Source organism: Pleurodeles waltl, chromosome 6 (genome assembly GCF_031143425.1).
Source record: "Pleurodeles waltl isolate 20211129_DDA chromosome 6, aPleWal1.hap1.20221129, whole genome shotgun sequence".
NCBI classification, from domain to species: domain Eukaryota; kingdom Metazoa; phylum Chordata; class Amphibia; order Caudata; family Salamandridae; genus Pleurodeles; species Pleurodeles waltl.
Genome location: NC_090445.1, coordinates 1,658,060,019 through 1,658,075,543, shown reverse-complemented (window position 1 = coordinate 1,658,075,543; position 15,525 = coordinate 1,658,060,019). Strand labels below are relative to the sequence as shown.

Here is a 15,525-nt window from a genome sequence, read left to right as displayed (position 1 = left end):
TTCTGCTTGCATACACCAGTCCATATTATGAAGCCATTGCTCCAGTAGTGGAGCAATACAGTTCCACTAGAGTCTAACAATGTCTCTCCTTGCAACTATAAAACACGATGTTACAGAATATTAACGTGTATTTGGGTAACGTTTGGTCTGTCCATATCTCCAAAATCACAACTTGTGGGTTCAGGTCTAACCACCCCCCCACCAAATAACCCTGGCAACCTGCATACTCATTTTTGCCCAGTATTGCTGTGCCCATGGACGTGTGAGCTAGTTTGCCAGCTTGATTACACAATACCGAGTATTTGTTCTTGTCCACACTCCCCATTTTAAACAGTCTGGTTCTCATGTAATACGCTAGGTGTAGTACTTTGAGCTATATCTTCAAAAACCTGCTCCGATTGCTACCTCTAGGATATTTGCATGCCCCCCTCCAGACTTCCTCTTGTAGGATCTAGAGGTCTTGTTCCCTTCTGTTTCCGAGGTCGTTCAATTGGCACGGACTAATATTTAAGTGTCTTTTAGATTTGCAAGAAAGCATGTTCGTGTAGTGGTGCCATCAACACTCTATAGTCTAAGGGCAATTAATCCAGAATATCCCAAAGTTATTGACTATATTCCACCAGAGTGTGTCTAACGGGCAGATATCTGCGTTATTGCCTTTCTGCTGGTAAGGTTGGTTTTCCACTGTGAAGCACAAGTGGAGCCTGTGAACCTGCTGGACGTACCTTTAACAATGTTTTCTGCAGGTGCACTTTAAACAGTCAATGTCTTGGAATGTTGCTACTATTCGAATCATCACTGAGACTTTAGTCTCAAATGAGCTAAAATAGAAGAGCCATTTTTGAGGTTATTAACTGTGAAAGCACAATCCAATAGACAGTCTGAGGCAAAAGAGTCTTTGAGAGCGAAGCATTTTATTAGAACTTAGTCCAGGTTCAGCTATATAAACGCTTGTCAAGCAACGGACATTTTTAGGAAGTATGTAAAAAGAAACAATAGGAATTCTTTAGTAAGATGTGGTACCTCATCCTGGCATAATTGAAAAGACTAACGAGAAAGAAATATTCTTCCCATCATGGATATAAACTTGAAACACAGCTGCACGCCTCATAGCAAAACACAATGGGCATCCTCCCCAACAATTATCACAGCACAGGAAACTCGAGTTCTACAAAATGCCATTTTACAATTTCTAAAGTAAACCCTGCTCTGTGTTTGTGTACTGTAGTGGTGTGGGCACGTGATCTAACAAGATAGAGTCACTAAGGTTCCTTAAATGCAGCCTAAATGTTCACAATTATCAGTAGGCAAGGTGAGAAGAGACTTTCAATCGTAACTGAATTCAACATTTATAGGAGTGAGTGAGGGACAACTATCTTTGAGTGTTTATAGATGAAAATCCCAATAGGAGAAATTATCTGTAGCAAATTATATATTTGAAACATATTAAATATTACAACTGTTAAGATAAATATCTTAAATATGGTCATAAATGCCATCTATGCAAGGATACATTTGAACTGCTTATTTTTAATAAAATAATTAACAATACTATGACATACTTGTCTGTATGAGGAATACTTGAAGTATTTTGCTGTACAACTGGATAACTTAACAGTAAAGTATAACCTATGGTCAACTGCATTAGCTCACGTACCTATTAGTCAGTATGTAGCGAACTTTATTGATGTAAAAATGTTCTCCTTATTAATATCGATCCTTATGATATACCGATTTAGTTCTTGCATATACTATCACGGGCTTGAGAAAGCTGATGTGAATTCGAAACGTGTCAGCCGTGAAAAGATTATTTAATTACTATGGACAAAAGAAGGTGAATTTAACAGATGTATAAGAAATGAAGATAAAGTCTGATTACAAAAAAATAAGATTAGTACAGAAGAATCACTTTGGTTATATAGTCTGGAGTGCCTCCTATACTAATAAAGTTAAAAAATGTTATACCTAGAAAAACTGGTATTGTGGAGTGCATCAAATGCCATGCATAATTTCCTCAACCACCTACAGTAGATTATAATTTAAAAATTAAAAATGCATTCAGCAGGCTCGGCACTGCACTTCCACAATCCTTTTTATCCAAGCATGTTAAGCCATTAAACACGTACCTCAGAAAAATACCTGTTAAAAAGCCAGGTGTACAACTTCCTCTAACTAAAGTCATATGCTTCTCTCTAGAAAAACAAAATAATAGACTTCAACATAACAAAAAAACAAGCATTTTCAATGCAACGAGTCTCGCATTTGCTCGAGTTAGAGCTATTAGCGTTGTAAAGAAAAAAGAAAAAAAAAAACGCAGCACGATCGCACTATGTAAAATGCAGCGCAATTGCGCTGCGTGGAAAATAAACAGATAAAGTAGTCCGGACACCATGCTGAAAACATCGAGCCTCGTACGTTTTTAGTAGTTTACCGGTGCTGTGTAGGTGGGCTAAACACCTGAAAAGGCATGACGTATGCATGTCTTTCACAAATGAAAACAAGCGGATTTTAAAAGGCAATCCCATGAACTAATGAAAGTGACTGGCGTGACATGGGCGTGGTTGGAAGCCCAAAGAGAGATTACCGAATGGGCGCATTGTGCTTGCCCATTAAAAAAAATAATAATATTAATAAAAATAAAAATAAACCACATTTGCTCCTTATGCACCTACGCCGTAGTTTTCTTCTCAGAAACCAGCTTCAATGTTTCTTCTGCCACCAAGAATAGCAGCAGAACCTCTCCTCTTTAGCGCCACACCCCTAAACCGCATCTCTACACAAATCACGTCCAAATCCAATCGGTATGCTTCATTAAATGTATAAGATGGCCTCCACATTTCATAACGCTTTACAAGCATTTGTATTCCAATAATGCTGCCACGGAAGGCCTTCTTTAACAACAACACTTCACCTAATGCCGCCTGATCCATAGAATGTTTTTAACACATAGGTGTTTCTGCTACAAACACAAATGATATAGCAAGCGGTAATATACAACCATGCTTTTCCGTTCAACTGGTTGAAGAAAAAGCACAAGAATGAAAAAAGGGAAGAACACCCAGATAAATTGTTTTTTTTATTAAGAAATATGCATTGGGGTAATTTAATTGTTAGAGAGATTCTATAATTTACAACAGCCTAATTCAACTGCATACCACGAAAAGCACTGTCTACTGGCCATCAGGTTTACTTTGATGTCCATACTGAACCTCCATTTGTTTCCTCTTGTCTTTAGCTCTGGTAATAGTCATTTTAAAGAGCGTGCAGTACAGTTCCATGGAAGATGGAGTATCATCATTACCAGGGACAGAATAAGTGATAAGGCTAGGGTTACAGTTTGTATCCACTATCCCAACAGTTGGGATGTTCATCTTGGCAGCATCCCTGATGGCTATGTGCTGCTCAAAAACATTGTTCATGGTGCTGAAGAAGACAATCAGGTCTGGCAATCGGACCCCGTTGCCATAATGGACATGGGAATTGGTTAGCAAGCCGCCCTGCCAATAACGGGTGTGGGCGTACTCCCCACAGTCGCGTGCTGTGTTCTCTATCAGGTGAGCAAACTGACGATTGCGGCTGATGAAAAGGATGATTCCCTTTCGATAGGCAACATGGGCAGTCACGTTTAGCGCCAACTGCAGATGCTCAACTGTTTGATCCAGATCAATAATGTCCTGTTCAAGGCGGCACCCGAAGATATACGGCTCCATTAGCCTGAAAAACAAAAAAAATATATATTCACACAAAATGGAAAGTGGATGGAAGAAGATGGACAGAAGTCAAATCAAGGGGTTAATGTGCTTTAACAGGTTTTCAAAACTTTATAGTTAAACCAGATGTAACTAATCCTACAGCAGGTAAAATTGGGACACACAAATCATAAAAAATACAAACGTCAGAAGATTAAAAACAGACCAAAATAAATTAAAGTAATAATGCCTCAGGCACACTATTTATACCAGATAATTTATTAAATATGTTCGCATATTAAAAATAAAGGAATCTACAAAGTGAATTCTAGCAAGGGGGTAAATTAAAATAACATGCATTCAGTATACAAAATATATTGAACAATAGGCAATAAATTATTAAATAAAACCGACAGAGCTGCACATATGGAAGGAGCACTTCCTCAATACTTAAAGCACTCCTTATATAACTATCTTCATGATGAAGAAAATGTACAAAAGAAGTTAAAGCCGCCACTAATTTGCAGAATGCTCTCTACAACAAGTAGGAAACAAATAGGCTAAAGCAGAGATTCTGAACTTGAGGCCGGTGGGTTTTGTAGACCCCACATTTAATGATTTCTGAACTTCCCACCCCCCCAAAACCCTCATAGGAAGGAACTCCATTGAATCAGTACTGGAATCCAGGAATCCCCACAGAGTAACCCCGCTAAGGATTTTCGATGATGTGAACCCCAAACCTATACACCAAAAATACAGAAACGACCATTCAACAAATACACAGATTAAATATTTTATTTAATGCACCAAACATATGTAAACTTTTCTAAAACTTTTCTGAGCGTTTCTAAATTTAGTTGGAGCCACTCGATGCCCATACTATATTCTGTTTAATGCATTTGCACTGCACTCACAAATCAATCCGAGAAAAGTAATTTAATTTTAGCCACGAATTTCAAATTCCTTCACATTTATATAAGGTTTTAAAATGTTTGATGGAATATTTTGCTTCTTTATTTCTATACATTTTATTAGTCTGTTAACATTTGAAATTCTAAGCAGCTGTGCCTTCCACCCTCCACCCAGAGAAGGCTTTGCGGACCCTCAAAGGTCCCTGAACCACAAATTAAGAATCACTGGTTTAGAAAACAAAATAATGTTACCAGATCAGTATAGAACATCCATAAAAGCAGTATTAAAAACTGAAATTCTAAAAGACTCTGGATATGTAAAGGAATTTATAACTAGATGCCAAAAATTAAGTAGGTATCCTTATTTTGATTCGTGGGAACAGTGACATTACAGTAAATAGTAGTATGAATGATTGGGGGCCTAAACTGCAGCACCAGCAGGAACAATTGGAGCAAAAAAGATTGAGTGATTTGCTACAGTCCAGTATTTCGCTTTATCTTATTTAGTAGGGGTTCACAGAAGTCAAATGATTAAGAACTAAGGTGCCTCTGCAAGAAGCCTTATCTCTGGTGCAGGAGAGAGAGAGAGTGATGCTTGAATGTGAAATGTGTGTACAGGTGGAGCTCAGTAAAGAAGCAGAGTCCATAAGAGGCATTAGCAGTCTGTATTAAAACTGCAGAGCAAAGGGCACACCGCCTATGAAGATGGATGTATACATTTCAGGGAGACAAAAGGACCAGATAATCAAGTGCAGTGTGAAGTCAGTCTGCTGATCATAACTGTATCAGTGTGGTGATGCTACAGTGTGGTGGATCCTTTAAGAGACAAGTCTCCTCTACCCACATGTGCTTATGGCATCACTGTGCACTGCTAGACAGAGGAATGGTGCAGCAGACAGGGACTTCACAGTGTAGCAGCGGTCTGCACTGTGCAGTGTGTATAATGTGCAGTATTTTGTTCTGCAAGCAACTATTTACAAAGTATGGGTGTCAGTTCATTTTAAGTTTGGTGACCTCGAAGTTGCACAAGTACCTTGTAATGTGTAAAGAGTACCTTTTAAGATCACATATCAATTCTGATTCAGTTTCTATCATTGTGTGAGGATGCGTATGGATGAGTGGTGCTCTATAAATATTTTGAATCTAAAAGCTCTGTCAGGGTCCACCATTCTGCTTTTGTCTGGCTGTGGAGTGCAAGGGAGTCTCTGTTGTTGTAATAATCTCTGTGTAAAACAAAGTAATAATGTCAAGATATCGCATATGAAAGATAATGCAGAAAAAAAAAGTAGTTGAATATGTTCTGCAAGGATGTTGGAGTCTCTGATGAACTGTGATTTCAAGACCACCGTAGTTAGAAGAACTTTGACATATTGTGTTCTTTGCCAAGATTTTAATTAATCATCTTTGCCAGTTGAAGGGATTTCGACGCAGGGCCAGATGACTGCCTTGCGACAACAGAAGCTGAACAATATATACTTACATAAGAATTTAACATTCATTTATGTAGTGGGAGAACATTCTTGCTAGAAGAAAAGTATATTCAGTTCCCATATACAGATGAAGCTTTTTTAGCTCTCTTATTGATAAGGTGTCGTATTAGGTACTATATATAGTTGTTTGGATGCACGCGAATGAAAAAGTAGGTTCACATTTTAGGTAACTATACTTGAATGTTGAATTATTTTTATAAATATAAGTATGTAATTAGTGAACAGAGCAAGCGTTAGTGAGAGTTTGATGTTAGATGTGCAAAGCCCTGAGTGAAATTTATACCCAGGCCTGTTACATGGTTTTGTACCGCTAATGGTATAATGCATGCCTGCCAATGATATGGTTTCACTGCAGGGAAAGAACGTATTGCTGCAAGTATGCATGCTTGTATCATGAAGCAAGGTAGACCAGGTAGCACGATTTTCATTCATTAGAAACTCTCAATGTTTCAGCCACTGGATGAGATGTAGCACTAGGTTGGACTTGCACCGATTCAAGCCAGTGTGTGCTAGTTGCAGTTTTGTCCAATTTGGTGGGAGCCAGAGATTGTGTACTTCATTGCTTTTTTTTTTTTTTTTTTTTTTGCCGAAAGTGCAAGCTACATCTTGAATGCCCGATTGCCTCGCCTGAATGTGGATTAGCTGGGCCTACATAAATCGATCCATCTTTGAAACCAAATGATCACTGTTATGAAACCAAATCAAGTGGAGTGCTCAGAACAGTAACGTAAAGAGGAAAAAGGAATATTAGGAGCCTCTGTTTTTTCCCCAAGTCAAGGGAAACGCATAGGAGTCACTAAAGTATATTCAGTAGCTAGGAAACAAGGGAATAAGATTCTTGCTATTTACAATTTAATGTTTACTTTGTATGTAGAAATATTTCATTATAGTCGATTAGATTATATAGTGAGGTAGGCTTTGGTCGGAATAGAATGTAAATTATTATAGTATATATGACAATAAAGTTGCCTCGAGTAAAGAGAGAAACTTATTGTAAGCATACACGTATTAGGTTAGTGTCTCACCGGGAGGTGTGTGGTGCATACTGGTTTTATTGCTTGTTGCTGCTGATGCACGATGCCACATGTGACTGGCATTAGGATTGTGTTTGACTTTGAATGAAAACATGCCTGTTTGTCATCTTGTACATTTTTTAAGGCAGATGGGTACTTCAGACCTCTGCAGTATATTGTACACGGTATTAGTTGTGAAAGGCAGAAGATGTGGAGTCCCCTTGATGGTGACTGACTGCAGGGTGAGTAGGCCTTGACCAGGCACAGCGATGCAGCCTCTTATGTTGTTGCTTGGTGTTATTGGGTGACAAGAGATTATTGGTGTGCAGTTTGGTTATGCTTCAAGGAGAGGTAACTTAGCAGCTAGGCGCAAACGAGTTGGGAATACGCAGACAGACATTTTCATTCTGCTAACTGTGTACTTTCTTAGTCACGGAGTCTAGGGTTTGTAAGTGATAGTGTACTCTACATTTGGGGTAGAACAATGGATGTCTGATCGGGAACTGGTTTAGGAACTGGGGCGAGCCAAACGTTCTTGTCTTTCTTGAGACTGGACCTGTGTGGCATCTTGGTCTGTTGCCTTGTGTGTACTGTCTGCGTGAAGGAAGCGGTGTGTAAAAGCTGCTTTGCAAGAGAGAATGTGTGATGCAAGAGGGAGGGTTTTCCTAGGGGATAGTCAGAGCTGAACGTAGCCATGAAGAAAGTTCGGTTGTGGCAGAGTGTGTTTGTATGAAGAAAACAAAATAAATATATGGGTAACATATTTGTCCTTATGTAGCATTTAATTTCTTTACAACGGTGGGCAATTATATGTACAGGACTGTGCTATTTTGATTGCAGAATGGTCTCATATTTACTCAGGAGCTGTCAGATGTTACAAATTAAAACGTGATCAGTGAGGGCAGGAATGTAATGTTTCTACTCCTCCCTATAACTACTTTGAATGTAGGACAGGTAGTTTGTGTACACTGAACAGAAATAACTAATTACAATGCCAGTTGTAGCATTACAAATAAGCTTCAACTGTCATATACGATGATTAGAAGAACATACAAAGGTTTTGAAATGTGCCTTTAGCATTGTTTGTATCGACCCCAAATGCCACTTGTTTAGAGGGAGTATTAGGATCAGGGCACGTAAAGCAGTAATTCTGTGACCCACTGCACAAATGTGTATCTTAAAATAAATGAATGCATCACAAGTTACCTGTGGCGGCAGCCTTTTTTATGTCCTAGGTGCACCTTAGCAAGGAACAGATCTTTCAGAGAGAACAGTTCTTTTAAATTGAAGAAATCAGGTTCTTTGAGAGGATCACTCAATATTTTCTCATTAAGAACTGGGAAGAGAAAAAAAACACATAAAATTACTACACAGCGCCTCTTTCAATATGAAACCCCACATTTGCCCTTTTCTAGAATTTATATGGGATAAACAGATAAGCAAAAGCTTGTAAAAAAAATGATCGTTTCAAATGGAAATACCATGTTTTGAAAATATGCAAATATGGACAGAGGTCACACAACTTTGCGTATTTAAATACCTTTTTTAATGCTATTGTGGAGCATGAATTATTTGAAATATTAGTTCTGCCTTTATTTTTGCTTAAACCGAAATATAAAAACAACATTGAAGAAATGCCATACACTGCTTAAGGTGCTACTACTTATAATATTGTCTAATATTTTTTATATATTGCTTTGTTTTATCATATGAATTTGCATTGTCCTAATTATAGTTTACCATTAACTATAGCTCTTGATATAATCTAGCTATAACAACGTCAGGAGGTCATGACCTACTTAAGTCTCTGAAAATGGATATCCTCAAGTATAACAGCATATATTTTGTCCTTGAATATTGTTTTTGCAAGTAATGTACTAATTGCATTTCCGAAATTTAAATGTCTCTCCCTCATCTCTCCAACGTTATCAACAAAACATACCTACATTTTCTAAGCATTTTAGTACTATTTGCATGTACTGTATTGTACAGTTATAGGTTAACCAAATCACAAACACTTCATTGAAAACGAAGTTTAAACATGTCGATATTAACCATGCCACAATTTGCTTGCAACTCTAAGAAAATTAAAATAAGAATTTAGTTTCTAGCTCAAACAGATCAAATGTGACTAAAAATGTAGCAACATGCTGCACAGCAAAAGGCCATTTGCACGGGTTGTCATATCACCTTTCCATTGTTTACTGATGTACTTGGGTGTCAAACTAGTGCCAATGAGATTAAATCTTCCAGAGATAATGTTAACGTGTAAAAATGACAAAATAATGAGATAGTGCTATAACAAAATGTGCTGCATTATGCCTCGTAATGTACCTATTCTTGGGGCATATTTTAGTCAATCTTGCTGCATAACTTTTGTGAAGTGAAGAGACACTAACTTTTGCTTCCATTCATCTCAATGCGTTTAGCTCATATTGTATATAGTACATACCCTAAAAACACACAATAGCATCCACGAAAACCATCTCTTTTTTGCCACTAATGATATAGCATTTGTTTGTTTACCTTTTAGGTCAGTCTCTGGATTGACTGTGGTCGGTAAAGCTGCAGTACTGAAAAGATGTTGACTGATTCGAGATTCATGCTGCCAACCAGCCGTTGCTTTGCTTAGCAAGTTAGCACCAACTACCCTTCGCAGCACTGAAATAAAAAAATAATGATATTCATAATAAAAAAAGATCACACACTGAATGTAAGAATGCAGACCTGTAAACTAACAGTGCAATTTTGTGCGGGGTCGCAGAGACATTTTTTTTTTTTTTTTAAAACCAGTAGTTCATGTTGTCAGTTGCGCATAAAGACAATGGTCTTTCGCAATAACTGGTATATCATCATCAGCCTTATCTTACTTTTCTATCCGACTGTGCAACATAAGAAAATAAACAGGGGACACACAGGGAGCTGCTGGGATGGGTGGTGGATATGGAGTTTGTGGCTCCTAAGAACCTGTGGATACTAGAAGTTTTTACACTGTTACACTAGTCATTAAAAAAAAGTTGTATACACATTCTAAAGAACAATAATGAAATACAAAAGAAAACACTGAAAGATGTGTTGCTCTAAATAAAAAAACGTATAGCAACTTTTTTTCCCCTAGCCTACTGGCATATACATTTAGCAGGCAGATAGTTGAGATACCGTTTGTGGGTTAATACTTGTAGAACTATTGAGTTGGGTACTAACACCTATTATTTTACAATGCTAAAAAAAATAATAAAAACAAAAAAAAGGAAGGAAGAAATGTGTAGTAAGCACAGTGAAAAAAAACACAAGTGTGTGTGTGACTGTTACTACAAACCTATGTTTCAAAATTATGCTAAAAAAAGTGAGAAAATGAGTAAAATATTAGTCAGACTCAGAGGACGGTCCAACCACCTTGAGCTTATTGTGTCTCGCCTGCTGACAGTGTACATGCGATGTTGCTGCGAAAGGTGTTGTTTACAGTAAAGGACTTGGAGCCCGCCCATTGCTCACTATTTGTTGGCATCATTGTCACTCTTTGCAGTTTCCTAAATGGCCAGCACATGCTGGGCATCTTTTCTTTCTGTGGTGCATGGACCAAGCACAGATTGATTCATTTCGATTAGTGTCTGTCCGCTTCTCGCATTGCGATTAAGATGTTTCATCAACCCCTTCTCCATGTTGCTGTCCTCGGTCCCTTCTCACTCCTCCCCATCGCTTGCTGGTACCTACACACCCTTCCTCCATCCTTGATGGCATGTTCCAACTGAAAAAAATCACTACAATGCGGTGCTAGCACTAGCTTCAGGATTCTATACTTGGGTTTAAGGTGGAGCGACATTTACAATTGTATTTTTTCCTGTACATCGCCAATGTAACTGAGGCAGGGGAGGAGAGGGAGGTAATAATTTTATGCAGTAGTAAATATATAGCTATGTCATATTTTATTAACATGGAAAGAAATATATGAGCCAGATATGTTGACTCACTTCCTGTGCGTGCATGCAGCATGGCTCGATGAACTGGGTGTAAATACCAGCTACTTCTTTCTGTTCCCATAATTTTGATTTGTGCCCAGTCCCTTTTTCACAACAAACATCAAACTTTGTGTGTAGTTGATGCTCTTTGTCTTCTTGTTAATTAGCTGCAAATATCAAAAGTACTGCCCAGTGGAGAAAAAAAGTGTAAACTGAGCAGGGCGCATACTTATTAGCAACTGTCTATTTATGATTGCTCTGTAATCAGGGACAACATTTCCAGTTTTGGACGTTTAACAACCAAATGCATTATGGGAAGATGTAGTCTTGTTTCTTTTGAACAGTCAATTACACTAAAACAAATTAAATAATTGTAAAAGAGAAGCACAGGGATGGAATGTGCAGTTTATGATAATACGGCGACATCTGGTAACCTAATTTTGAGCTGATGTGTATGTTGTTATTGCAACAGTCTGCCGTACAAATCAAAACTCACAATTTAACAAAAGCACATAATACAGTAAGGAAACTTCTCCTCCCAAACATGTTTAAGCTGTGCCTAAGGTCCAATAGCAAGCATCTAGCTCTTTAAATAGTATGGCGATGCTGAGTGAAACGTGTCACCACAAAGGGCAAGCAAGTGAAAAATGACGCATGTAGATATGTATAGCTCCAACAATGTGAATTCCAATGCTTCCAGGGGCTTCCTGGTTGAGACAGAAGTTGGATTGGGGGCGTTTTCAGTTATTTCTCAGGATAAAGTTATTTTTCTTCAAATGTCAGCGGTAAAAAAGTGCGCCCCTATATTTTAGGTACTGCAGAGACTGAATCAACACCTTCAGCTCTAAAGAGAAGTGTGCATCAATATACCTTGAGCTGGTGAACCAGGAAGAGCATTTCGACCAGTTTCAGCAAAGCCATTACCTGAATCTGAGGCCTATGCAGAGATTGCAAGCCCAGCAGACTATCTGGTATGAAAAACTATAAGTGATGCCTGGAATTTGTCAGCATAAAAGCCCTGTAACTGCTTATTAAATACAAACTCTGCAGAATGTGTACTCTAATATTAATAAAAAAAAATAGAACGGGTTACACAAAAGAAGCGTCAGCTGGCTGAATATGGGACATGAAGGTGTATGAAGCGATACATTTTTTAAAAGCCAGTTTGATAATGCCCAAATGACACCAGAACCCAGAGTTTGTGTGGCCATTCACTTCATTAACAAGTAACCAATGGGCAAAAACATTTGTACACACACACTACCCAGTCACCCCCAGGCAGTTATAGTTAGACAAGGCGTTTTTGGTTTGCTAATAACTTTGGCGTAGTTTGAGATATCTTCACAAAACTTTCCCAAAAAAAAAAAAAGACAAATTTACTACAGCTCCATCCTGGAAAGCTTTGAGGTGACCCATCAAGGAAGGACTGAGGAAAAAGAAAAAAGGACAAAAACAAAAAAGGTTTTCCCCCAAAAAAAATTCCCCATGTGTTTCCATAGACTTCATTAACCAGTGCAGCCATAAAAACTGCTGAAAGCAGTTACAACAAATCAGGAAGGAAGCTAGCTCTTGGTCAACAGATTTTGCTTTTTGTGATGTGGAGTAAATCAGTTCAGTAGTTTGAGGAATGAAGGCTAAAAAATATTTGTATATCTGGATAGTTGGATCTGCAAGAGTCTTGCAGGAGCGCCAATTCAAAAGAAGACTATTCCGATTGGCCCAGGGAGCTCCTCTCCTCTTAGGCCACGTTGCTCCTGTGGGAGTCAGACTCTTGCAGGACTGAGCGATCTGACTGGCTGCAAGCATTATGAGGAAAATGTGCTGGCAACCATTACAGAACTTGTGGACTTAGTCACGTGCCCTGAAGTCCCCCTCCCAATCATAATATAAAGGGGAAGGGTAGGGATACTGCCTCCCCGGACTGATGGTGACCTGTGGGGCCCCATACCCAGAAGGGACCCCATACCCTGTTTCCCTGGGCCTGTATAACTCTGGGACACCGAGCTGGCTCAAATTCTCTGACTTGGGGAGCCCAAACCCAGGACAGAGTAGTTTCCCAGCCCACACTGATATGAGCAGGAAAACTTGTTCTATTCTGTTTCCCTGCCCACAATCCTGCAGCAAGGAAACTGAACAGATACTGCTCCAGTTCGGAGAGAGCACGGATAAATAGCTCAATAAGCCGAACACACATTCAATGTTGTGAAACACACCTACACACTGCCGATTGCAATTGCCAGAGTTAAGAGAGAGGGCTGCATTCTATTGGTCTAGACAGTGAAACAACAGCCTTGTCATTGCACCCTGTGCAGTTTGCTTCCAGTCAATTCGAGATTGTAAAGCATTCCATTTAAATGCATTTCTACTTACACAGACCTCTGCAGAAAGTTCTGATTGTCTGGGGAAGACAAAAGGGCCTCCGGCTTGGGACAAAAATTAACACTTGGAGACAAAGGTATAATGGTCATTAGAAACCTTGTCTAGTTTCAGTCTACTATGCAAAACAAAACAAAAACCACACACAACTCCTGGAGACAGTTCCGAGACATTTTCTGTTTTTTGTTTTATTTGCAACAAAGAAAATGTTTTAGTCTGAGGCTGCTTTTGGCTTGGAGAGCTGTTTTTTTCTTTTTTTTTCTTTGCAGGCAGTCTGCAGATTGCAGGGGCTGGGCTTCAGATGTGTAGGGAACCAGAAAAAGAAAGGCCTGGACAGTTTTTACATATCAAACTGAAACCAGATAAGGTTTTCCATCAGAGATGTACGCAAAGGCATGTGTAAAACAAAAACCATATACTTAAATAAAATGAAATGCTGTACAGCTTTGGATTCGCTGGAAGCAAACACCAGTTGCATTTCCTCTCCTCTGTCCTCACCCAGCATGTGCAGGGAAAAGGCTGTTTTTCCAGTGGCCAGGACAAAATAATGCAGCCTTCTCTCCTACCTCTGACTGGCTGTTGCCAACCAATCAGTGTGAAGGTGTGTTTCACAACACTGAAAGTGTGTTAGTATGACTGATGAATGAGAAGTAGGGATTAAGGATAGAAAGTGGGGATGAGAAGCAGGGTTGGAGGATGCGGAGCTGGGATGAGAAGTTGGGGAAATGGATGAGAAGTAGGAGTGATGGATGGGTAACAGGTATAAGAAGTAGGGGTGATGAATGAGGATGTCCTAAAGATTGATGCTGTAACGATGAGTAAAGAATTTGATTTGTCTAATCATTGGAAGACATTTTAATAAGTATCTATTGCCCTGACGAAGTGGCTCTGCAACTGCAATAAAAGTGTTCGCTGTAAACTGCATCACGCAAATAAGAAATGGTTTCTGTTCTATGCAAGTCACAGTTGACTGCCACATAGGTATAATAAAATAGCAAAATAGGAGGGCTTTTAATGGATAACTAAAAACTGTACAAGTACATATGTGGAACACAAGGAACTTATAACAATGACATGATAACAAAAAGACTGCTAAGATGTTATACACTGTTTAAGAAGTTCGTCTATTCTCGTCCAATAATGTGAAAGTGTAGAAATATAATAAACCCTAATGGATAATTTAAATGTGAACGTACAGTTTTTTAAAGAAATATTTTCCTCCCATTTTCTTTTGCATGAAATGAATTATTGACTCGCCACATAAATAAATGTCTTAGGCATATGTGTTTGTTACTAGCCTTCCGGGCTGAAGTGGCGCAGGGCCTTAACGGTTGCTAGATATACGTTGAATACTACTAGCAAATGACATCCTATCTCATCTTCGCTACCAGGCAGTGTAGTAATCACAAGGTTAAAAAAAAGAAACATCACAATTGTAATACTTCAGTAGCGCCGAGCATTCATTTAAGTGTATGTGACAGAACTGTATGATCACAAAAACAGTAAGTGTGGGAAAAGCATAAGCACGCCGACATAAGGGAAACAGGGAAAGGAACGTGTGAAAACCAAGACACGAAATCGAGTAATTATATACAAGTTATTCTACACGTGTGCGTATCCCATGCAGGGAGGGAGAGTTAGTCTCTGTGTCTGGTTCTAATTACAGCTCACGGTCCATGAAGGACCACTCTTGGCACTGTAACAGAAGGCTCTTTCAGAGGGCCCAAGAGTCACAATCACTTTGCCTCACCCGTTGTCCGCAGCAGCTTGCCAAGGGTCGCGGCGGCCGCCATGTTCCAACGCTTCCAACGGGTCAATCCAGTGACATTCGCCGCCCACTTCCGACCTACGCGCAGCCTCTTCCCGTTTCTGCAACCTCCCTTTTTCCTAGCCCTAACGCCGTGTTTGAAGACCTAAATCTTCAGTGACCTTTTGTCCGGAATTCGCGGAAGTACGTTATTACGGAAACCGGCTGCTCAGGGCATTTCTAATTTATTACAGGCCTTTCTGTCTTGTACCTATGGCACTAGGGTCAGCGCTCAAGCACCCTGGTGCGATTAACCAATCAAGTACGGGGTAGTATATCT

General features: G+C 39.2%; 1 protein-coding gene across 1 annotated transcript; it reads right to left on the bottom strand.

Annotated features, from left to right (window-relative positions):
- Positions 1 to 3,063: 3,063 nt before the first annotated feature.
- On the bottom strand, positions 3,064 to 15,479 carry MRPS2 (mitochondrial ribosomal protein S2). The gene is made up of 4 exons (XM_069241589.1): positions 15,189 to 15,479; positions 9,630 to 9,764; positions 8,310 to 8,439; positions 3,064 to 3,714 (listed from the first exon to the last, which is right to left on the bottom strand). The coding sequence occupies exons 1-4, from the start codon at positions 15,229 to 15,231 to the stop codon at positions 3,171 to 3,173; spliced, it is 852 nt and encodes a 283-aa protein (XP_069097690.1). The 5' UTR covers positions 15,232 to 15,479; the 3' UTR covers positions 3,064 to 3,170.
- Positions 15,480 to 15,525: the final 46 nt, after the last annotated feature.